The sequence below is a fragment of the Cynoglossus semilaevis genome, chromosome 20 (genome assembly GCF_000523025.1).
Source record: "Cynoglossus semilaevis isolate Cse_v1.0 chromosome 20, Cse_v1.0, whole genome shotgun sequence".
Taxonomy (NCBI): Eukaryota; Metazoa; Chordata; class Actinopteri; order Pleuronectiformes; family Cynoglossidae; genus Cynoglossus; species Cynoglossus semilaevis.
Genome location: NC_024326.1, coordinates 4,580,242 through 4,603,261, shown reverse-complemented (window position 1 = coordinate 4,603,261; position 23,020 = coordinate 4,580,242). Strand labels below are relative to the sequence as shown.

At 41.9% G+C, this 23,020-nt stretch overlaps 2 protein-coding genes and 1 long non-coding RNA gene across 8 annotated transcripts in view; 1 reads left to right on the top strand and 2 right to left on the bottom strand.

Moving 5' to 3' along the window:
* Positions 1 to 8,379, bottom strand: part of scinlb (scinderin like b) — an 11,371-nt gene extending 2,992 nt beyond the window's left edge. Inside the window, exons 1-11 of one of the 3 annotated variants that reach the window (XM_025066381.1) lie at positions 8,361 to 8,379; positions 4,919 to 5,106; positions 3,525 to 3,679; positions 1,994 to 2,155; positions 1,720 to 1,869; positions 1,336 to 1,425; positions 1,007 to 1,139; positions 686 to 774; positions 377 to 592; positions 152 to 285; positions 21 to 71 (exon numbers count right to left, since the gene is read on the bottom strand). In XM_025066381.1, the coding sequence (XP_024922149.1) occupies positions 21 to 71; positions 152 to 285; positions 377 to 592; positions 686 to 774; positions 1,007 to 1,139; positions 1,336 to 1,425; positions 1,720 to 1,869; positions 1,994 to 2,155; positions 3,525 to 3,679; positions 4,919 to 5,099 (1,361 nt within the window). In that variant the 5' untranslated portion in view covers positions 5,100 to 5,106; positions 8,361 to 8,379. Of the gene's footprint in view, positions 1 to 20; positions 72 to 151; positions 286 to 376; positions 593 to 685; positions 775 to 1,006; positions 1,140 to 1,335; positions 1,426 to 1,719; positions 1,870 to 1,993; positions 2,156 to 3,524; positions 3,680 to 4,918; positions 5,107 to 7,561; positions 7,716 to 8,360 lie in introns of those variants that run through there. The other 2 variants (XM_025066380.1, XM_025066379.1) reach the window with 2 other exon arrangements.
* Positions 5,380 to 7,141, top strand: LOC112488735 (uncharacterized). The gene is made up of 2 exons (XR_003053116.1): positions 5,380 to 6,015; positions 6,140 to 7,141. It is a non-coding gene; the product is annotated as an uncharacterized LOC112488735 (long non-coding RNA).
* A 2,919-nt stretch (positions 8,380 to 11,298) lies between the features above and the next one.
* Positions 11,299 to 23,020, bottom strand: part of ccdc18 (coiled-coil domain containing 18) — a 23,967-nt gene continuing 12,245 nt past the window's right edge. For 3 of the 4 annotated variants that reach the window (XM_025066376.1, XM_025066375.1, XM_025066378.1), the window contains 7 exons: positions 17,342 to 17,555; positions 15,956 to 16,055; positions 15,684 to 15,821; positions 15,157 to 15,297; positions 14,935 to 15,048; positions 13,375 to 13,755; positions 11,299 to 13,289 (listed from right to left, as the gene is read on the bottom strand). In XM_025066376.1, the coding sequence (XP_024922144.1) occupies positions 12,591 to 13,289; positions 13,375 to 13,755; positions 14,935 to 15,048; positions 15,157 to 15,297; positions 15,684 to 15,821; positions 15,956 to 16,055; positions 17,342 to 17,555 (1,787 nt within the window). In that variant the 3' untranslated portion in view covers positions 11,299 to 12,590. The remainder of the gene's footprint in view (positions 13,290 to 13,374; positions 13,756 to 14,934; positions 15,049 to 15,156; positions 15,298 to 15,683; positions 15,822 to 15,955; positions 16,056 to 17,341; positions 17,556 to 23,020) is intronic. The other variant, XM_025066377.1, reaches the window with a different exon arrangement.

Below are 23,020 nucleotides of genomic sequence, written 5' to 3'. Positions count from 1 at the left end.
TGGAGTCATCCAGTTGTACAGTGGGGAAGGCCGAAGCAGTCAGTTCATCCAGCGTGCACTTCAGCCCCTGCCTGAAACAGTGACACACACACTTTCTGTTAGTGCAGTTCATTAGCCTGCTGGCAATTATACTCTATTTGTTTCTGCCCACCATGTGTAGATGATGTGCTGCTCTCGGCCTCCTGTCCTGTAGCTGTAGAGGATGAGGTAACAGTCCCCGCCATAGAAGTGACCATAGTTGGAGGGCTCCACAGGTACTTTGTCCCTATTTTCAATACGCCAGATCTGAAAAATAGAACCACCACCAATGAAACAACCCACTGATCTACAATTCAGTCAACGTAAAACGTGCCTTTATTTCACGTCATCAACACACCTGGACTTTGCCCTTGCCATCGTCCACCATGCCATGCTGGGCGGCCATGGCTTTATTGGAGTGCAAGGTGGAGGCATCGAAGGGCACTTGTGGGATTTTGGCGATGCTGCCGATGGTGTAGGCTTTAGAGGGGCCTGTAGTCTCGTCCTTGTCCCTCCAGTCAGCGAAGTACTGCTTGAACAGAGTAGTCTCAGCCCCTGCAGGAAGAACCTGGATCTGCAGTGGAGAGAAGGATTTTAACGCCATGAGTTTTGGTTTTATTTTTAGGAGAAAACAATAATACTGACCGACCGTGCTCTGCAGTTTTACCTGTGTTTTGTTGGAGTAGCCTTTTTCTTTGATGAACTGCTGACCAGCAGACATGGCTGCTTTTCGCTCTGTTGTGTTGGCCTTGGGACCTGGTCAGTACCACACCGTGAGACAGAGACGAGTCGGTAAATTCATCCATCGTAAAAATGCATGGAAACATTTGTCAGAGCAGTCCATAAATTCACGTGAAATTAGAAATTAGAAACAGAACGTCTGTCTTATTTTTAGCCTACGGGTACATCTGGTTAAAAAGGAAAGCGTCTGTGACTAACGTTTCCTACACTGGGTCAGTAAAAGCAGCCATGAGGGCAGTGATGTCACCTTTCCACACAAAGATGTTCCTGTCCACTCCATTGTCCAGGATGTAGCACTCCTCAGGAGACAACATGGCCTGCTTGAAGGGACTACATGGAGCCACAACAGAAATCTTCATGCTCCCAGAAGCATCAGAGATCTACGGGAAAAACACCGCAGTGGAATCAGCTGTTCAGTCTCCTCTGACACTGAACAATCACTTCCTGTGGGGTCACCACAGGGGTCCGCGTGGTGATTTGGGTTTAACCCTACTGACGATGCTTTAATGCTTTTTCAGCTAAATGTTTATACTCAAAACAGGGCTGCTACTACAAAAGAGGATGTGTCTTTCTCACCATGTAGAGGGCGCCCTTCTTCCTGTTGGAGGTGTCAACCTTCTGATCATCAACAGTGCTGGGAGCAATGGCTGTTACAGGACCCAGGGCCTATAAAAACAAAAGCTTAATGTGAAACTTTACCTCCAGTTTTCATGTTTTAACTTTTTTAACTTTGTCCTAAAACAGTCCACTGATTTAATTCACTCTTCTCCTGTACCACTGGGCCTCCCTCTACTACATACTACTTTTGTAAACAAAACGTCTCCATGGAACCTCGGTGCAGAGTTGGCACATGAACAGAAACAGCATTGTGCCCCCGCTGGCTCGGCGTGAAATGTAAAGGAGCAAAACAAAAACAAAACAAAAAAAACAGGAGGAACGTGTTTGAAGACGGTGCATCACCTCGATGACTTCTGCTGGCTCCTCCCCCTCCTCCACCATGTGCAGCTTGGCTCTGCCGTTCCTCTCGTTGTCTCTGATGTCGATGGACACCTCGGAGGCCTTCAGCCTCTCGTAGCGGCTACACTCGCTGCCACACCACTGATACACGTCCTGGAAACCGGGATTAGATGAGAGATTAGATCAGAGATTAGATCACGATGAATGAACATTGATAAAAGTTCTGCCTATTCCAGAAAATGATGGCCCTGCACTAGCGTGATGCTGCAGATCTCACCTTCCCCAGGTCGATGATGAAGCAGTCACCCTTGTTGAAGCTGCTCCAGGACATTTCCACCTCCGTGGCCCTGATGGCCCAACGACCCTTGATGTGCAGGAGGCGTTTCACGTTCATGTCGTTGATCACCACGTGCTGAAAACCTGAAGCCACGCCTCCTCTCTGTGAAGGAAGGAATGACAGGTCAAAAAGGTATTTACAAAACATGCAAATGAAACGCAGCAAACAGGTGACAGGCACAGGAACTAGGTTCCATAGATACGATGTCTCCAACCACCGGGTTGCATAAGTCACATTATTTCTGTTTTAATTTATTATCTGACTCTGATGAACAAATTATTAATGCTGCTAATAATATTTAGCAGCATCCTAATACATTTAAAAAATACCAGATTTTATGCCGGTCGTATCATTTTATTTAGTTGTATTTATCCTCCAAAGGTTGGAGCCCACTGCCATTGATGATGTTTAGTGTGTACAGCATGCACCTAAAGCAAACACTGACGACTGGCATTTCAGGCTGATAGAAAAACATGAGAGATGAGTTCTTCCCTGCAGTGAACACTGAATCGGCAGTTTCCGTTCTCTAAAGCATCTGGAAGAGAGGCTGTTTATCCTCTTAGAATGGAAACCACATTTCTGTAAGAAAGGCAGTAAAAATTTCCATAGCAACAATACTGGCTGTGTTTATTCTCATGGAAAGAACTGGACTTTTTTTATGACAATAAAGTTACCAAAACCATGAAGGCCTCAGAGAGTTTTCTCCTTCTCCTGTCTCTCATCTTTGACTTTAACTTTATGTCACTAAGGCCAAAAACTCTGTCATGTCAACACGTACAGAGCAGCATTTCTGAATGCTGCAGAAAAAAAAAACAGTCAACAAAGAAAGATTCTGGTTAGCTACATGCAACCAAAGCCTGGTGGGGGTTGGAGGAAGAGCGAGGAAATGGAAAACAGATGGTAAAAGTGGCTCAGCTCCATTCTTTCCAAAAGTCTTCCTGTGAACAGACGACTGGTTGACTTGGTTACAGGCGGTCTGTCGGTGGGTCGGACAGACACACCCTGACACAGGACGCAGGGCAAACTGACTGACCGTTGTGAGTGTGTCGTGTTTCCTCTGAACTTCAGACTCATTATCTCTGCTGCCTGACGCAGTTCACGGAGATGCTGACAATCATTAAACATAATGTGGGTCAGAGTCAAGTCACTGATTGGAGCGACACAGATTTCTGAATATTCTCTGTCAAGTCAAGTCGAGCGACACAGATTTCTGAATATTCTCTGTGTGTTTGACATGGTCATCGTGACGTTGACTTGTTTGGAAACGACAGGATGTAGTAATTAATCAGTAGTCTCACCTCTGCATTGAATAGCATGTTGTCTTTGTACACATACTACGTATATTTGTATACCGCACTGGTGGAGGATGACCTCACTCACACACTTCCTTTACATCTTCATAAATGAATGATCACAACAAACACATTATTTTCAACACCTTCAGCCCACTCTGTGGTCCGCTGACGCTCACCTGATACTTGATGCCCGATTTGAAGTAGCCCAGAAAGGTCTTGGACTCGCAGTTCTGCACCTCTCTGTACTGCACGGGGGAACCGCCCAGGAAGTCATCCAGCTGTGTGGCGAAGATGGCCGCTGCCCCGCTCTCGTCATTGGAACACTCGTCACCTTGAAACAAAACACACGTCCCAGTCAAGTGGAGTGAATCTTTTCTGCTGAATTCATTAGCAGTCTCACTAATGTTCAAGGACGGAGTTTCTCCAAATCGCATTAGCAGAGAGTTCTCAGTTTGTGCGATGACCTCGGAGGACCTTTGGATCAGGACTGGAGCCTTTGATTCACAGAGGAAACAGCTCTGTGTCCACATGGCACACAACAGGGCTAAAACCAGCCCATAATAGTTATCATGACTAAGCCGTTCCCACACAGAGGGTTTAATTATGTTCTCCTGTTATTTCCAGTCTAACAATTTTCAGATGTTTGCAGCAGCAACAGGACAGGACTGGAGGCTCAGTCACTGCAGACACCGACACACCAAGACTATACACTGGTCATTACATATATGTGAGTCAGGCCACAGTGCTGCTCCGGCCCAGGGCTGCCTTATGTAAGAGAACAAGGACAAAAAAAAATTGATTTTTCATAGGGTCAGAGAAGAGGTGTGTGACTTTGGGAGAACTAGAATGAGTTTGACACTGGCCTGGTCTAATCAGACAAACAAAAAACATTGGTAATTAATTTAAATTAATCATCAATTGTTTCATATTTAATATATATATTTAATTTAAATTAATCATCAATTGTTTCTTGATATTTTTAGCACGGAACCAGTTTAATAAATATGTTGGAATTAAATGACATCTCCTTTTGAAGGTGATGATTACTAGGGTTCTAGTTCAGAAGATAGACAAAACAACTTCGAGCTAGTTTGGATTGCTGAACTTTTGTTTTGCCACTCTGTTGAAATGTCTTTAATCTCCTCGCACATCATTAATCACTTTAAATTTGGTTGGCGTTGTGTTTTATACATTTCAAAAACAGTGGAATTTTCTGTGATGATGATGAAGATCAGTGGTTTGCAGCCTGCCTTTAAAATGTCTTTTCTCAACAATGAAACATCAGAGTCAAGTCCAGGCAAGTTCAACGAAGACCAGGACTGAGGATCTTATATGGATTAGCTCCAGTAAAGCGTCCTTTGGTCATCAAGTGAGAACTAAGTCCTGGTCCCACAGTTTATTATTTCTCAGGGAAGGGAACATCAGACTGTTCCTGTGTTAGAATCAACAATCATTACAGCGATCTTTGAAGTGTGATGCAAATAGAAGAAGGCAGGAATGACACTGTAACATGTCTAGTCAGGTCACGATGATGTGAGCATGAGTGTGTGTGTGTTTACTAAAGCCTCACCCAGCCACATGTGTATGTTGTATGACGGTGCCTTGGTGGTGTAGAGCAGCAGGTAAGCATCTCCGGTGTAAAAGTTGCCGTGCAGAGCCTTAGGAACCGGCTTCAGGTCAAGGTTCTCAATACGCCACAGCTGCAGCCCGGGCTGTTTCCCTGCAGTGGCAAACTCTCTATGGGAAACCATGATGGCTCTGATAGACAGGAGGAGATGGATAAAGACACAGATTTAGATAAAACTTTGGAAGAAGTTTGAGGAAAAATGCAGGAAGCGATTTGAAGATCCAGCTCCGGACAGAAACAGACATGGCAATAACTGTTGTTAGTCTTCTTGAAAACCACGGCTGTTGGTTTGGTTAAGAAGAAGAACGCCCTGGTTAGGATAGTTTCCTCATATTTTTGGTTAATCTTAAAAAACAGGAAATTATTACCCAAGCGGACATTTTGAAAGTTGACTGGTACTAATCTTAAAAAACAGGAAGTTGGGTAATAACTTAAGCGGACATTTTGAAAGTTGACTGGTATATTATAAAAAAAACTTAGTGCTAAGGAACTGCAACGAAAAAGAAAACATTTTCAGTGAGGGCACATTATTTAGTTGGTTCCACAGTGTAGTGGTTCGCACGCCTGCCTCGGAAACAGAGAGTCCTGGGTTCGATTCCCAGAGGAACCACATGCCTGGCGCTTGCTCGGGGCAGCCTGTTACACAGCATATCTGCTGCTAACACCCCAATTTCCCAAATATGGGATCAATACAGTACATATTAATTTTTAAATTTTTATTTATTTGAAATTGTCGCACATATTCTCACATTTTTAATAAATGGTTGTAAAAGTAACAGCACTCTGACCGTTTGATTACGATGACAGTTAGAGTTTGTACCATCAAGGTTTACAGCTAGTACTGATTACTGTCGGCCCATTGATTACGCAACAGCTGCAGGATTACTGCCAACACTGACGGCTAAAGTCATCTGTCAGAACACGATAATATGCACTCCTTGGACAGGAGCACACGGAGCTGCACACCACGAACGCCAACACCCCCTCTGATGTGTACACTTCAGCACACTGTCAACCTGCTCATCTGAAAATAACAAAATGTATTTATATCATACAATGCACAAATTGGCATCAGTGACTAAAGCAAAATTATTATTATTATTATTATTATTATTAGATTACTTGTTCAGCTGTGTGTTAAATGTGGCTCAAATTTCCATGCAGGCAGAGAAACCACTCAGAGAACTTCCTGTAACAGGCCGATCAATAAATGATGCGTCACGGACAAACCATCGAACGACCGTCTATGGACCGATCTGGACCCAGATGGACTGTTAGCAACAATGATGTGACACATTATGGAACAACAGATGTAGGTCATAAATGGAACAAATGCAAATCTACTGAGACACACAGCACTGACGAAGAACTGCAGTAAATACAGTAAACATGCAGCATGGTCAGTTAATCAGCTAACAGCTTCTTTTTACAAATATATAAAGAATGTTCTTATACTATGACCAACAAAGATAAAGCTCCAATATTGTTGCTGTAATGGTGTTGGTAGGATTTATTTTAAATATGTGTTCACAGAATTGGGCGAGGCCTTCGAGTAAAAGTATCTGACCATTCAGGATGACTGTATACAGTCAACGCCTCGCAGAATTTTTTTTTTTTTTACCTAAGTTACCCAGGGATCTATATTTAATAGCAATGAATTTAGCGCAGAGTTCTGTTTGTACCTTTTCACCTCCAACTATAAATGCAAAAAATAAAAACTTTAATTTATTTGTTGCATTAAAAAAAGGGGTAGGAAGTTGAGTCAACCCTCTTGGCTAAGCTTAATTCTAGCCAAGTCTCTATGTGGCAGCTTAGCATCCTTTGAGTTGCACTACTGCCACCTACTGGTCTAGAGTTAAACAAACATATAAAAAACAAGTCAAAATAAGAAAATAGTGACAGAGGGAAGCAATATTTCCCATGACTCTATAAAACAACTGAGGCGATAATTTAATACTAATTAAAATAAATTAGCATGGTTTAATATAATTGCTTGTAAGAACTTGAATATTACACAATGAAACGACTTGGTTTTGCCACAGGCAGTTGTCCTTTGTTGGTTAACTGCAAGTTCTGGTCTGGATTGCCTTGATTTTTATTGGATTCCAAGGATAATTTCATTAATTCTCTCCGTTCATAAATAAAACTAAAAACAATCACATTATTCCAACACGTTATGTAATTCTGGTCTGTAACCAAGTTTTTTTCCCCCTTTTTCTACTCCTGTTTTTTTTGTTGTTTTTTTTTTGGGGTATGACATAACATCTTTATTCTACTTCCTACCCCTTCCACTCCAGTTATTCACGCTCCGCTGATTCTATGCGAATGACAGACGACAACGCAAAAACAATAAAGTTTTCCATGCAACAAAAACCCAAATGTGCAGCAGAGTGCGACTCCGTTTTCAAATCGCTCACTGTCTGCAGCCAAGTTCAGTCAGTAAATAAACGCGAAGTTAAAGTAAAGGGTGAATTAAATGCCCTATGTCACGTTTAAAGCCGTGCAGAGCTGACGCCGTGCAGCCGTTAAAACCTGTTTACAACACATAGAGCTATTTAATGTGGATCAAACCAACAAGGAACTCACAGTTTGCAGATGAGTCCGGTAGTAGAAAGTAGAGTAGAACTGTTGATGGTGGCTGTAAATCAGGGAGTGGAGCAGAGAGTGAAGAGCTGTTCTATGTTTTAATGTGTATAAAAGGAGGAGGAGGTGAAGAAAAAGAGAGGAGGAGGAGAGAAGAGGGGGAGGGAGGGAGGACCCAGATGTGTGGCAGCACTGATTGGTCCACAGACGTTGGCTCTATAAAGATGCTGCAGTCAGCTTGTCTGCACAGCTCTGTGGGACGTTTGCATGTGCGTTCACGTGGTTTGGTTTGGTTTAGTTCAGCGTTGATCAAACATGAGAGGCTCTTCAATAAACAGGACTGGAGCACCGAGAAGATGTGATCGGCTTTTAAAATACCAATCCAGTTTATTCTACATTTTCGAATAAACTCTGGAAACTATTCATCAGATTTGCCAACACTACCGCCCCCTGGGGATGAAAACATTACAATCGCAGGACCCTAGGTTCAAAATAAAGATGCTGCTCATGAAAAATCTGTAATAAAAAAAAAAAAGTTTTTTAACTAATATTGTGGGATATTTTCATTCCTTTAGTAGCACTTAAAATTTGGACTTTCACATTTAACCCTAAAGATTTTTGATTTTATTTTTGTTTCCATGCAACCCTGATCTAAACAAATCCTGGCTATGTTGATGGAAAACTCAAAATGAATCATTCTAGCCTGGTAACGTTAACCAAAACAAAGCAGTTGAAGACAGGACGAGGATTATTAAAGTCTAGTTGTGGCCTGTTACTGTCACCTACTGGATAATATACCCACCAAGGAAGAAGTTTGGCTCTAAACCCATCAGACATCCCCTGAAGACACTGAGGAGGACAAAAAAAATATTGACATGAACTTAAGCCATAACGCACAGCAAATCCTATCATCACCATGTTACTGTACTGCGTGTACTTTCTGTGCGGACTTTAAGCAAATTCACCTCCAAACCTGCAGGCGTGTTCACACAGGTTACACCCTGTCTCTGTCTACTGTACACTGTGTGTTTATTTACGCACACACACCTAATCCTCACCGCATCTGCCATGACTGAATGACTGTTTGTCCCTACACATTTCACCCACACACACACAGACAGAGGACAGTGTGTACACATCAGACAGACGGTCAGTGGACCAACATGGGCTTCTGGAGAACTGTTCGGTTCTACGTGACTTTTTCCACAGGAAACACAGGAGCTTTGTTCACACTCACACACCAACCACACCTACACGTCACACACATGCAGGGCGTGTCCACCAGTCTGTATTTACACCTAGGCCAGAGTTTCCCTCCTGTATCATTTGTTTGAGCAGCATTTCAGATCTCTAATCGTTAGTCGAAACGTAACGTATAATTACATAATACTAAGGATGTCAGATATTAACTTTTTGCAGATATCCGATATTGTCCAAACACTAGTTTTAGGGCACACGTCATTCGGTAAAAAACCAGGCATTCTGTTATCGTGTTTTCATTATTGTAGGACAAACTGATAACGATTCTTACAGACATTACATAATATCGGGCCGATAATGTCGGACACCCCTACATATTACATATCGCAATACAGTCAGGAAACTATTGCTTTTACGTGGAGTTAGTCACAATGAACAGCAGTGAGGACCAGAAGGAACGTGTGCTGTTGAAATAATCCATACAATTTGCACTAAGCAGAATGTAAACAGAGTGAGAGGAACAGAATGTAAACAGACATTCTTAATATACCTGTACTCAGGGGGCGGGGCTACGTACCGGCCAAACGCTGTAGGTCGAGGACGTTGTAAACCAAAGGAACCCCTGCATGTAGAAAAACAGAAGAATATATAAGATAAAATCAAGAAGAATCAAGAAGTCACCCTAGTTTAAGGCACATTCTTATAAATACTTTTAAAAAGAGAGTAAAAGGCAGCCCCCCCTCCACCTCCTAGTTAAGTTCTTCATCTTAAAAGGAAGTAAGCCATCATAACCACGCTTTCCCACGAGACACTTTTGTAGTACAAACATGTCACCCTGTTCCTCTTTGTTCCTGATGTGGACATAGAAGCGTCACACTTGGTTAGACGCCTTATACTGACTACAAACACATTTGCGGTGTTTGTCTCACAGCGTTTCAGCTACAACACGATTTCTTCATTAAATCATGTCTCAACTATGGCGTCACTGTTTGTTTATCAGTGTAGGAGAACAGTAGCCACAGTCAGGGTGGGCGGCGTCGGTGGCTCTTATCGTCAAATAGGATGTGACCTACGGGCTGGACTGTTGGGCGGCGGCAGGCCCATTGTGCCCCTCACTGATCGCTGACTATTGCACAACCTCACTGACAATATGACTGGCCGGACGGATTAGAGGATTAGGGAGAGTTTTGAGGTCTACACAGGGAAACAGAGCAGAAAGGTTCAACAGGTGGAAAACAAACTAAACATCATTATTAAAGGGACAGTCTGCTGTTTTAAATGTAAACATACGGAGTGGATTTTTTAAAACTTGTATACTGTAACAAAAAACTGCTTTCAAAGTACCGCAACATTTTTTGTGGGAATATTATCATCAACACCTTTGACCTTTGCCCGTGACCTCACAGACAGAGAAGTGGCTCCAGCAGTTTCCCAAAAGCCTTATCTGCACCAACTTCTTCCAGAGAGTCTCCCGAGTAGAGACTGTTAAGACGATAGAAGGGCACTGGACAGGAAGTGAAGGGGTTTGACATAAAACTGGTCCCAGGTGTCAGCCAGTGAAACAACAGGCACTAAACAAAACCGAGCAGCTGCCATAAAAATGGTAACTATGTAACCTTCCACTGCCTGGTCTGTAGAATGTGCAAAAGGTCGGTAGGAGGAGGAGGAGGAGGAAGAGGGGGAGGAGACAGCCATGATCTCTAAACAACATTATTCTAGCATTATCAGACAGAAACACTGTTTGACTGCGAGTTTGAATATGCAGATTTTGGCTTCATTTCTTGATAAAGAGTTGTTTTTAGATTCTTCCCCATCAGGCAAATGGCCAGCTGTTCAACTAAGAGAACTGACACCCTTTATCTGTGAGTTAGAGTGGGCCAAATGTATGCACCAAGGGCTGACCAGAAAACAGTATAATTACATTCAGTATAATGGTGAGCGAGAAAAATAAAAACAGTTTAAACTAGATTGACGACTATCCACAGGTCATCAATCACATGACTAAGAAAAAGAGACAATTAATTAGTTTATTTATGACTCACTTTGGTCATTTTTACTGTAAATCTAGGCTTCGGTGTTTAGGCTTATAAGCAAATTCAAAACCGTAAATGGATGAGCAGGGACTTCCTGTGTGTGTGTGTGTGTGTATGTGTGTGTTCAGATAAGGGTTTGCACAGCTCCTTGGTGACGGCCAGTGAAAGGCATTTGTCACTTGAGAGGCTTTGTAAAGAAGCTGTCAGTGGTCTGGATGCAGATAAACTGGTATCGTCAGTCAGGCTATCACATCTTTAGTTGAAAATACAAGACTTTGTCAAAGGGAATATTTGAATCAATATATATGCTTGTAGAAATACTTGAAAAAATTAGGGGATTATTAAGAACTAGTTTTCTTAGTTTAACTTAATAAAAGCCAAATAAATGATTAAAATTAGTTTGTAATGTTCCTAGCTTTGGAGTTTTATAAAAAATAAACACATACATCACACTTTCTACTCACTTTATAGCTTTAGTAATTAGTGGATCACAGAAGTGTCTTCTTGCAAAATATTAATAGAGTTTATTAAGTAGCAACAAGATTTGTTTTGTGTTCTGTTGTGTTTCGTGGAGGAACTAGAGCACACCGTGGCACGCAACATCCCACAGACTGAACCACATCCTCTTCACTAAAAGTGTTTGACACAACCAGAACGGACAAGAAGTGAGAACAGAAAGACTGCTATCTGCACGAAGAGACTAAAATCGGATGAAAACGTTTCTTGAGACCGTAGATAATCTATCTGGCAGAATAAAAGCAGCCAAACGGAGAAAAACTAAAACCCACATAGCCTGGACATTTTATAACTAACCTTTTGTAACCATGTGAGATTACAGCACCAAATCTAATTGGAGCAGCTGGAGACTGTATTGGTCTGAGACTAACTCTCCCCACCCCCTCTCATCCTGATCCCAAAAATTCCTCTTCTGGTCAGAAAGCTGCCAGTTTTTATGGTAACACGACCTCCCGGCCACAGACGGCATGGGAACATCTGAACACAAGGCTGCTTTAATATTCTCTGAAGACTAACAAAAATGGACTCGATACTTCTTTTTGCATGCACTACATCATTTAAGCTGATAAACAAATCTCTCTGTGCCTCACATTAATGTGCCACGAGAGATCATCAGGTGTACCGCAAACTATTACATATATAAAATTATTGGTCTGACAACTATGATTTATTTACTAGATTGTTTTGGAAAAACAAGAAACTCATAAGTACTGTAAATTGTGAGTAAATTGAAACAACTGAAACCAGTAAATTGCCATCCACTACTTGTCAACTAGGTGTTGCATCACTACATATGGAGACGTTGCATAAATGATGTCAAAAAAAGGAGAAAAAGAGGAAGACCCAAGAGAAGAGTTACAGTAAGGCAGAAAAAGAGATGTAGATGGAGAGAACAGGCACAAGGAGGAGAACAACAAGCAGGAGGAGCAGGAGAGGAAGAGGAAGAGGAGGAAGAGATGACGCTGGAAATCTATTTCTTAGAACAGAAAACACATATAAAACTGTAAATTTATTGCTTACAATTATATCAAAATGTATCACATTTTGGAAAAGGTATTTGGATATTCTCCTTCAAATTAGGACTTGTGATGGAGTTATCACACATCCTGTAGATGTCTTTAAACCAGGGTTCCCAAAATGAACACATCAAAGAATTAATGACCTCTAGGCGGCGCTGTAATATTACATAAACTATAAAATAAATAGCAAAATGCTATCAAATAAGTTAATTCAAGTTAAATAAACATATCAAAAGACTTCATCCGAAAGTGTGTGAGGTTTTGTTACGTCTTGGATGAACCTACTGAACTCCACAGAGAAGGATCGTCCTGCATCGCTAACGTTTGGTTCACAAACTTCAGCATCCCGGTCAGTGAACTCATATCCATTTCCTCCTCCTTCTCAACCACCAGAGTGGCCACAGACCCTGTTCTGGACTCACCCAGACCCTCACTTCCCTCCTCCCGAGCTGAAGAAACATCACTTGGGAGATGTCCACGGTCTCCATCGTCCACCATGTAGGTGAGGGGGTTAAAGGAGAGGTCAGATGTTTCTGTGGTCTCCACAGTGGCCCGGCCCAGCCAGCTGTGGTTCACTTCCACTGGGAAAGAGGAGACAGAGGAGGAGGTGAGGTAGGAAGAGGAAGAAGAGGGCGGCCAGGGCTCCTTGCCTAAAACCTCCTTCAGTGTTTCTTTGAGGCTCAGAGGAAGGTCCAGAGAAGAGTCTATGCTGTTGCTCTGTGGCCAGTCATGTGTTTGAGACAAGTGAGACCAGGAGTGAGCAGAAGCTGAAGGATGACGAGTCGATAACTGAGAGAGTGTGGGACCCCTGGTGGTGGTCTGAGGCTTTTTAGGGGAAGATGGAGGTGAAGGGAGAGAAGGCTTCTGTAGGGAGTGTGTGAGTGACTGCAGAGCAGGGAGAGAGTGTGTGTAGTTGTCATGGGTGGAGCTCTGAAGATGAGACACATCTGACTCACCCAAATCCTAAGTTGCAAAGTGAAGAAGACATGTTAATTACACACGACAACCTACTGCAAATCCACAACATGGAGACTTAGAAATGCTCTACCTGGATGAGCTCAGACCCAGAGGAAGTCTCTGAAGACTTGTCACAGGCCTGCAGCTGAGTCTGCAGCTGGATTGCATGGACTCTGGTCTGGTTCAACTTCAACTTTGCTCTCTTCAGCTGAGCACGCAGGTCTGTGTTCTGAGCCCTGGTCTGTTCCAGCTGGGTTCTACTCTGAGTGAGTTGGCTCTGGATCTGCTCCAACTGGCCTTGAAGGTGATTGGCTCGGTTCTGAGTGAGGTCCAACAGGACTTTGCTTTGCTGTAGCTGAGTCTGGCTCTCCTGAAGCTTAGCAGTTAGCTCCTCCTGAGCGGAGCGCATGGTGGAAGAGATCTGCTCGGAGACTTTGAGGAGCTGACCTCGGGACTGCTGCAGTGACTCCAGCTAAGAAGTCAGATTTATTAAGCGATAGATCGATGACAACATTACTGAATTAAAAATCAGACTGTAAACTGTAAGTGGCCTAAAAGAAACTCCATGGCAAATGGTTGATTTGACAGATTTGGTGTCAGAGCTAAATTGAATGCAAATGGCAAATGTATTATATGAAAACCTGTTAGTACTGAAGCATTAAAAAGGAGAAAAATGTCAAATGTCAAACAGAATCAACTGCTGACATTTGTGAAAAAAGAGGAAAATAAGTCAAACAGAAACCGACAGGAAAAGGCTTTGTTTGCCGATGTGCATAAAGTGACAATGACGGAGCAAGCAGACAGGAAGTCGTCTGAAATAGCTGAGTTAATATGGTCAACCTTATCATTCAAACCATTGAGACATACCACAGAAGACCCTATAGTTCCTCTTTCAATCAACAAGGGTTTTCAAATAGTAAAGCTGGAGTTAGAACCCGTTATACAGCACTATAATTGAAAACGCTGCCCAAAGAGTCCACTCAAAAATTACTTTAGCAAGAAGCTAATGATGGAAGCTGGATGTAGAGGATGTAAAACAGTTAGTGCTGAAGCAGATAAAGGCAAAAAGACAGAACAACGGTTAATGGTGTTAAAGGAAGAACACTGCAGATGTTTGGACAGTGGTGGGGAACATGAGAAAACAAACCCCACCTAAAAATACCTGGACATGCTTGAAACGTTTGAAAGAATGATGGTCTTATCCTTTAACAACAGCAGAATATGAAACTGTTGAAATTATCCCTGCTGCATTGGTTTGTCTTGTATTAAACAGTATTAAAAAAATCATTATGGCTCCCAGGCATACGTCAGACTCTTCTGATGTTTTTATGTCCTAGATAAGGATGTTACCACTGTGTTAGGGTAGGTGAGTGACACAAGTATTTATGTACAGTATGTCAGTTACTATGCACCGTGGGAACTGAACTCCATCGTGAGTCGAGCACCATTTGCCGAGCTTGGTTAGAGGTAAAGGTCAAGTGCCTGAATATCTGACTCAACTGCACTGGTATGTGTTGTTTGTCCAACATGAAAAATATGTACTATTCTTTTTAACATGAATCATGGAAAGTTCAGTTTCAGTTTCAGGCAGACTAATGCACTGATCCAGTTTGCTAAAATGACCTTAAAGTGAACCAAAGGTATATTCTACCTCCTTGCTCTGCTGCTCCTTCTCCACCTCCAAAGAGCTGATCGTGCTCCGCAGTCTGGCCTCCTCCTGAAGCCACCGTGCCTCCTTCTGAGTCAGCTGAGACAGCTGGACCTTCTGCATGGACACGGACATGTTAAAGTGGTGACACAGCTGCTGGTAAGAGTGAGGACCATTAACTCATGCCATCATTTTATGTGTATATATATTTAAAAAAAAGAAAACCTTCTCGCTGTTCTGCTGCTCAGCTGCAGCCAGCTCTTTGGCCAAAGTCTCACAGTGAAGCCCAGTTTCTTCAAGCTGTTGTAACACAGTACAAAGTTTCTGTTGACTCACACGGAGCTGCTGGTTGAGATCCTGGGACTCCTGGGCCCAGGGAAAAACACACGTCAGTCTCAGTTATCTAAAATCATATTACATGTGTAAGCCTAGCTTTTTATTCAAATTCTTGTTCTTTGGAAGAAGATCTGTACAATAATAGCTCGCAAAAGGCCAAATATGTTTGATCAAAAGGAGGCCTTTTAAAACTTGGTTGGTAATAACGAATGCAAACATAGTGCGCAAACATCAGTGCGAGGCTGTATCATTAATCAATGACTGATGTTTGATCAAGACCTTATAATGGTTGACTGGAGCTCATATAAAAGCTGAGAGTCACCAGTGGTCAGTATGGCTAGGACAGTAATATAAAACCAGAAAACAAATTAATATATCATTAATGGATCGTATGTGTAATAATTTTCCTTCCTGACCCTGTGGTTTCTGTCTGTGAGCTCCTTCTGTGCGTCTGTTAGTTCTCTCTCTTTAGTTTCCAGGCTCTGCTGCAGAGACTCCACCTTCTTCTCCATCTCCTGCTTGTGTTCTCTGATGGCCACGTCCAGCAGACCCAACTAAAAACAACAGGAAGAAAGGAGGAAAAAAAAGAAAACAAACAAAGTTATGGTTACACCGAGACATAACCTGAAAAGTCTTTCGGTTTTGTGTTTCCTTCTTAAACATTCTGCATGTTGTGTGCGACCTGTACCAGCTGTGCTCTCTGCTGGAGCTCCCCCTGCCTCTCTTTCAGAGCATTGTCCATGTCTAAGACCTCATGGGTTCTCTCCTCCAACTCCTTCTGCGTTTCACTGTCAGAGCCAAAAAAATAAAAATCAATTATAGAACTACATGGTTGTTTTATCTGAGCTTTTTCATTCATGGCAGTTCTTTGTGCTTAATGTGTAAGGTGTATTTTCTGCTAATATTTATGGCTTGATTTTCTCTGTTAGGTCTTTGTAAACACAGTGTAATGACATTAGTTATCACCTAAAAAAAGGCGTAGACAGACAACATCAGACATGTTTGAGGAAGATTAAGTGAGTGTTTATCTTTTCATACTACTGAAAATTAAGGTCTTAATTAAATGTAGAATACAGACAGCCATTTGTGTTTGGAGCTGCCACACAGAGCATTAATATAACCCCATCACAAGAGATCGACACCTCCCCAAAATAGAAATACAGACTGAGAGGAAAGTAAGCCCTACATGTGAACTAGGGTGGTCAAGATTAAAAAATAACTGTTCGTTCACTTAAAATTAATCTAATACACAGTCGATGCATGTTTTTAACTTCCAGTCAGACACGTCAGACCAGCCTGACTGAGTGGAGGACAGTAAATAAGTCTGTGTGACTAAATGGATTGTGAGAGACTGTAGACTGATTCATATTGTTGAGCGTCAACAGCTTCACTTAAGTCTTGAAACCAACTCTCAACGTGTTCTACAAGCCACAGTTAGGATGCACGAAAAAATTGTACCTTATATATTTTTGATGGGTTTTGAATTATATACTTATATTATTATTATCTTTTATATTATATACATATTTTTTACTTAATAATTCAGGGAGTGTGAAACATCTTCCTGCTGTAAAGAAAATCTGACATTAATGGCTTGATGGAACATTAGTGTGAGTGCTTGGTGTACACTAAAGAACTGCACACAGTGTGTAAAGAAAGTAAACACATAAAAACAGTTACCATTAGGCAGTGTTGATTTAAAAAAAAATCTTCATAAGAAACCCCAGCACTTGTGAATATGAATCACAATATTTTTTTAAAAATTCACATTTTTTCACTGCAAATTATAAAATATCCAAATAAAAACAACAACATTACAACAACACATTTTTTCCTCAGTATTAATGTACACAAATGTCCTCGACATAAATTAGCTGGTTCATTTTTCTCAGTGTGAGTTGTAACAGCAGTAAGGCAGTGACATACTCTCTGACAGTGCATTTGTCTTCTAAATGTAAACTTGGAGGCAGAAACACCACTGGCTCGGACTGAGTACAAGACACGGACGTCTTCCGTCTCAGCTTTTTGTCCTTAGTATGCAGAAGAATATTTCCCCTGAGGGACATAACCTCACCTAAGCTGGACAGTCAGTTTTTCCACACAGGCCTGTCGCTCGTCTGCGATGGTTTGTGTTTTCTGCAGAATGTCTTTCAGCTTCAGTAGCTGCTCCAGCGTGTCGGTCAACTCCCCTTGGACCGTCTGCAGCTGTCCCTCCAGGATCTGGACCCTGTTGACACAGTTGAGCTGGTCTGCTTCACAGCGATGGAGCTTTTCCTCCAGATCTACAACTGCACAGGACAAGTATGAAAATGAGATCTAAAGAGAAGTGATAAGAAGATGTTCAATCTTTTTCCAAAGTGCAGAGTGGAAATCATCGTACCCATGTCGTTTTTGTTAGCCAGGTTTGTTTTTGTAAGCTGCAGACTCTCCTCCATGCGTTTGATCTGAAATGTCTTCACGGAGACGTCCTTCCTCAGACACTGCAGCTCCGACTCTTTAGACAACAGCTCTCCTCGACACTTGACCATCTCTGACGTGATGTGGCTGCGGAACAGAAACACACGAAGAGTCAAAATCAGAACCACTTTTTTGAGCTACAGTACGTTGTGGAAGCAATAGGCCAAGACAAAGCAGGACAGGTTTCAGATCCCCACCTTAATGTCAGCACGGCTCCCATCGTACTTATTAAAAAAAATGCAACAGCCTCCAAAAGTTAATTAGAATAGCTAAACGATGCTAAACAAATTGTCTTGTTTGAGTGCCGTTTAAAAATAGAGCACATGTCCGGCCAGAAACTGAAATAGCCCAATCAAAAAATCAAAGTTAACAGCAGTGCTGCTGAAGTGAAGTGTGTAAGATTTCAAGTAGTGGGATTCCATATATATATGCATCTGAGTGAGAAGGGAAGGGAGGGGGGAATCCTCCTGCCTGCGGGCAAATAAGTTGTGGTGTAATCATAAGACCCACTCTGCTGCAGGTCAAGTAGGACAAACGCAGGGACAAAAATAATATATACAAAAGTGGAAAAGTGTTTAAATCATTCAATAAAATGTATTTATCATTAAATTAAATAATAAATATTTGTAAATCTTTGATGCAAATCTCCTGTTTGTGATTGTGTTCTTACGTGACGTTCTCAGAAAGCTGAGAGTTCTTCTTCTTCATCTCCAGCAGCTCCTCATCTCGCCCTTGGGCCTCCTGAAATCTGCTCCTCACCTCGTCCTGCAGGGAGGCGTTTGCCCGTTCCAGCTGCTGCTCCAGATGCGACACCTGAGCAAAGACAAACAATTTTCAGGAATTGAGTATATTTTTAAACCCATGAATAAAAAAGGTAGCTTGTTTGGCTCGAAGAATCAGAACATCAAGCACAGAGAGACTCAACCCTACAGTCCTCATGATGCCCTGCTGGCTGAATGGAGCTCATTGTGTTCTATTTGAAATGAAGAACACGAAGTACAAGCAGCAGAGAAAAGAGTTGAACTATAAATGAAATCACAAGGTTAAAAAATGGTTTCCCTAAAGCAACAGCAGATCCACAACAAGCTCAGACCAAACACAGACCGTCTGACAGGCTTGACAAATGTGAAAGTGTGACCCTAATACTGCAATAACTGTTTGCAGTGGTAAACATATAAAAGTGATAAGATATAGAAGAACACGATAATAAAAACTACTTGAGCTACAACCACAGCTAAATGACTCATCAAGGCTGCTCTGGTTCGGAGTACTATTAAAATAAAACTCGTGTAGTAGTGACCATATACTGTAAGAAATGAATTGTAATGTGTCATACAGCTGCATGCATTTATTTTATATGTAAAGCAAATTCAGTTTATATGTGTAAAAATATATTTTCATGTTTGTGAAGCCTAGGGTCGAAGTTGTCGCTGCCCTTTTTTGTATGCATTTATAAATGTTTCATAGTTTTCAACCTTGCTCTCCTCTAGTTTTAATGAAATATTTGAATTTTCGCCCCTGCAGCTATTATTATTCTTATTATTAGGGATATTATTACCTGTCCCTCTAGCTGGCTCTGGCACTCCTCCAGGTCAGAAATGCGGGTGTTGCTCTCGGTCAGCATTGTCTGCTGCTGCTGCAGAGAAAGCTGAAGTTGCAGGTTCTCGTCAGTGAATCTCTGACAAACCAGGCTGGTGCTTCTGAGCTTCTCCTGAAGAGAGGACACCTGAAACGGGAGGAACACGGGACTAATACACACTGGATGGTTACAGAAGGCGAAGAGAGACCTGCAGTGTAAAGATCCTCCGAGTCATCGCTTCACCTTGTCCTTGTTCATCTGCAGCTGACTCTCGTAGTTCTTTTTAACATCCTCCATCTGCTGCAGGTATGAGGTCAGTTCTTCTCTGCACGACGACAACGACGACTGGAGCTCACACACCTGATGCACAGATGCCATTTTTAAGAATCAGATCACCAACCAAATATATAAACATCTACTTGAATAGCTTTGAAGCTCTAGCGACCTTAAACCCCCCAAGAGACACTAGTGGTATGAATGTGTTCTCATAGGATATGAGATATTTCTACAATGTTGGTTCTGTTGAAGATGATGAATCTATTTATGGACAAACTAACCTTGGTGGCAGACTGAGCTGCCTGGTCTTTAAAACTCTGCAGCAGCTCCTCCTTTTGTTTGGCTCGAGCGTCTTTCTCCTGAAATTAAACCAGGGCAGAATCGATCATGTAAGATACAACGTACATGGAATGTGCATCCTCTTTTTATTTTTATTATTTGGTTCAGTCTTTTCACGGGGTTCTTTAGAACCTACAGCTTTTGATCACCATCCACTATAAATGAATCAAGAAGGTCTTGTTCCATCATTCCCACATATATTAATAAAACAAATTTCACTAGTTGGCGAGCGTTGCTGTCACAAGGCACTATAGGCTTTGTTTACATTTGCCGGTTGTACGCCATACATTGGATTGTGCTACATTTTCTTTCTTCCGTTTGTGTTGTTTTTCCGGAACTTTTTACCCTTCATTTTCAGTAAGTCAGACTATTCCAATGTTTTCATGTCCTAGATGATGATGTTACCACTATGTTACAGTAGCTGAGTGACATAGGTACTTATGTACAGTATGTGAGTTCAGAGAACCCCCTGTATATGTATTAAAAAAACATACACATCAAGAAGAGACATGCAGTATAAACATTTCCTTTGTGTATTTATAGTATGCCATAATTGCTTCCTGTACTTCCCCCTGACGTGTATTGTTGTGTAATGTGTGTGAGAAGACAGGTTAGAACAGCTCTTACTTGTGTAAGACGTTCAACAGTGGTCTGCAGGAGGAGAACTTCCTTCTGAGCCTCGTCTCTCTCCCTCTGGCACAAACGGACCTCCTGCTCCACTTCAAACACGCGAGATCGAGCTTCTTCTAAAGAAACTTGCAGCTGCAATAGAGACACAACGCCGTTACACAAGACCAGAAAAGTCCCGATTATAAGAAAATGCTGCAATAAAACATGGGTCACATTGTTTTTGCAGGACATCATCAAGAGAATTTGTGCTGATGTAATTCTGACATCAACTGGAGCCACGGTGGTATAACAGCTGTTCACCATTTCTGTTCTGTGCTGCAGCTCTGTGCATTGCTCAGCCTGGGACTTTTTACACCTTTCCAACGACTGTTGATACTCTCTCTGCTTTTTGGTCATCAGTGTCTGGAGATGTTGAAGAGTGTTGGTCTTCTCCTAAAATTGGATGAAAATGCGTTAGCTAAAATCATAACAGATCTATAAATTACTTGCAGAATAAGATTTAATTAAAACAAAAATGACACTAATTTGACACAAACGTTTTACCTGCAGCTGATTCTCCAGCTCGGTGTTTTTCAGTGCAACCTGGCTGTAAACAGATGTTTTCTCTTGTAACTGTATCTCCAGCGCAGCCACACGGGCACTTTTTCTTCTTAGCTAAGGACACACAGGAAAAAAGAAATGACTTGCCCGAGGGCCCCAATGGTTTAAAATCGGAAAGGTCTCTCAAGTTTGTTCCATGTTACTTCTTTTTCAGTGTCAGTTGCTTGGTTGACTTTGTCCAACAGTTCTGTATGTAGATTTTGGTAATGAGACGTTCTCTGTGCCATGGAGCTCTGCAGGGAGGAGATCTCCTCCTGAGCTCTGCTCAGACGCTCCTGTAACCGCTCAACCAGGCCGCTCTGTTTGGTTCTCTGCGCCTCCATGGACTGCATCACCCGCAACAACTGCTGATAACCTTCACCTGCAAAAAAAAACATTACAGCATTAAATTTTATGTAAAACTCTAGAATACAAAAAGTTTTATTTTTGGCAGTTTTATGTTTTGATCTACATATTATTGATAATTCCATGTGTTTCTACCTGGCTGTAGTTTCAGCAAGTGTGCAGTTCCTGAATACTCCAGCTGGGGGAGCATACATGGTTTTGCACAAAGTGGGCCCAAAACACCCTGATGAGGGGTAAAAATATTAATTTTTGCACAAAATATTTACTATGGATCAAAGTTCTGCTTTGCAAAATGATGACCTATTGTTTTACTTCATGTGACAAGAGAACAAAAAATGACAGTTCATTTTTGACTATCTGAATTTGTCTTGAACTCAGTCTAGGTCACAACCATAGAAAAAGGACCAGAACGGTAACCTATCAATTGTATTAATAGACAACCATTGTCTTCTTCACATTTATAGCAGTTATCTGTTCACCCACAACATCTTTCAGAAAACAATGAGTGAGTATTTAAGCACTGAGCTGAGCACATTCAGATTGCGTGTGGTCATAGCAGACGCATCTACGATGCATTTTACAGCCATGTGTGATCTGTCTGTTTGGTCTGTGTGCAACTGTATGACTCAGGAGAAACTTTATTCAAGAACTGGACACCAGGATTATGACTCTTCACCTCTCGTAGATGCAGCAGGCCTACTATGGTCTCAAGACTGGACAGCTCAGCCTGGTTCCGGGCCGCCTTCTGCTCCTGGCTCTGGGTCATATTACGCAGCTTTTCCAGTTCCTTCCGCAAAGGGGCAACTTGTCTGCATTTTGTTCCACAGTCTTCAAGCTGCTGTTCCAGAACTGAAACCTGCTCCCTGGACTGCTCCAGCTGGGTCTGAAGGTCTGAGTGCCCTGCAGCCAGACTCTTGGCCTCCCTCACCTCCTTCTTTAGTTGGCTGTGGAGCAGATAAGGACAAATGAAGGCTTTATTCTATTTATCAGTTAACACTGGGGTTTGAGCAGCTGATATTATTGCTGTAAGGCAAGTGCACTTGTCACTCCTTAACTGAGGGGCTCACTTTATGGTTATATTTAACAACTTTAACAAGCAGTTTATTGACTGCTGACCAAAACTAATCTTCGGTGACAGTTTGGACTTCAGTGTGTTGTAATGACCAGTCTCTGGTGTGTACCTGATTGTTTGGCTCTGCTCTGTCTTCTCTCTCTGCAGTGTGTTGCACTTTATCTCTAGCTCTTCTTTTTCTCCATCACACTCAATTAGGCTCTCTTTTAGTTTGCTCTCACTCTCCACCACCTAAAAAACAATTTTATAAACTTTCAGCAAAAACATCATGATAAATAACAATCACAACAGAAAAGCTATTACGTTATCAATTTTACCATTTTTAGTTTAATGGAAATATTGGCCTTGTACTCTTTAAAAGCCTCCTTGAGCTTCTCTGCATTTTCCAGCGCTTGGTTCCGTTGTTGTTCGGCTCTTGAAGAGATTAAAGCAGAACGTACAAAGACATTTCAAAA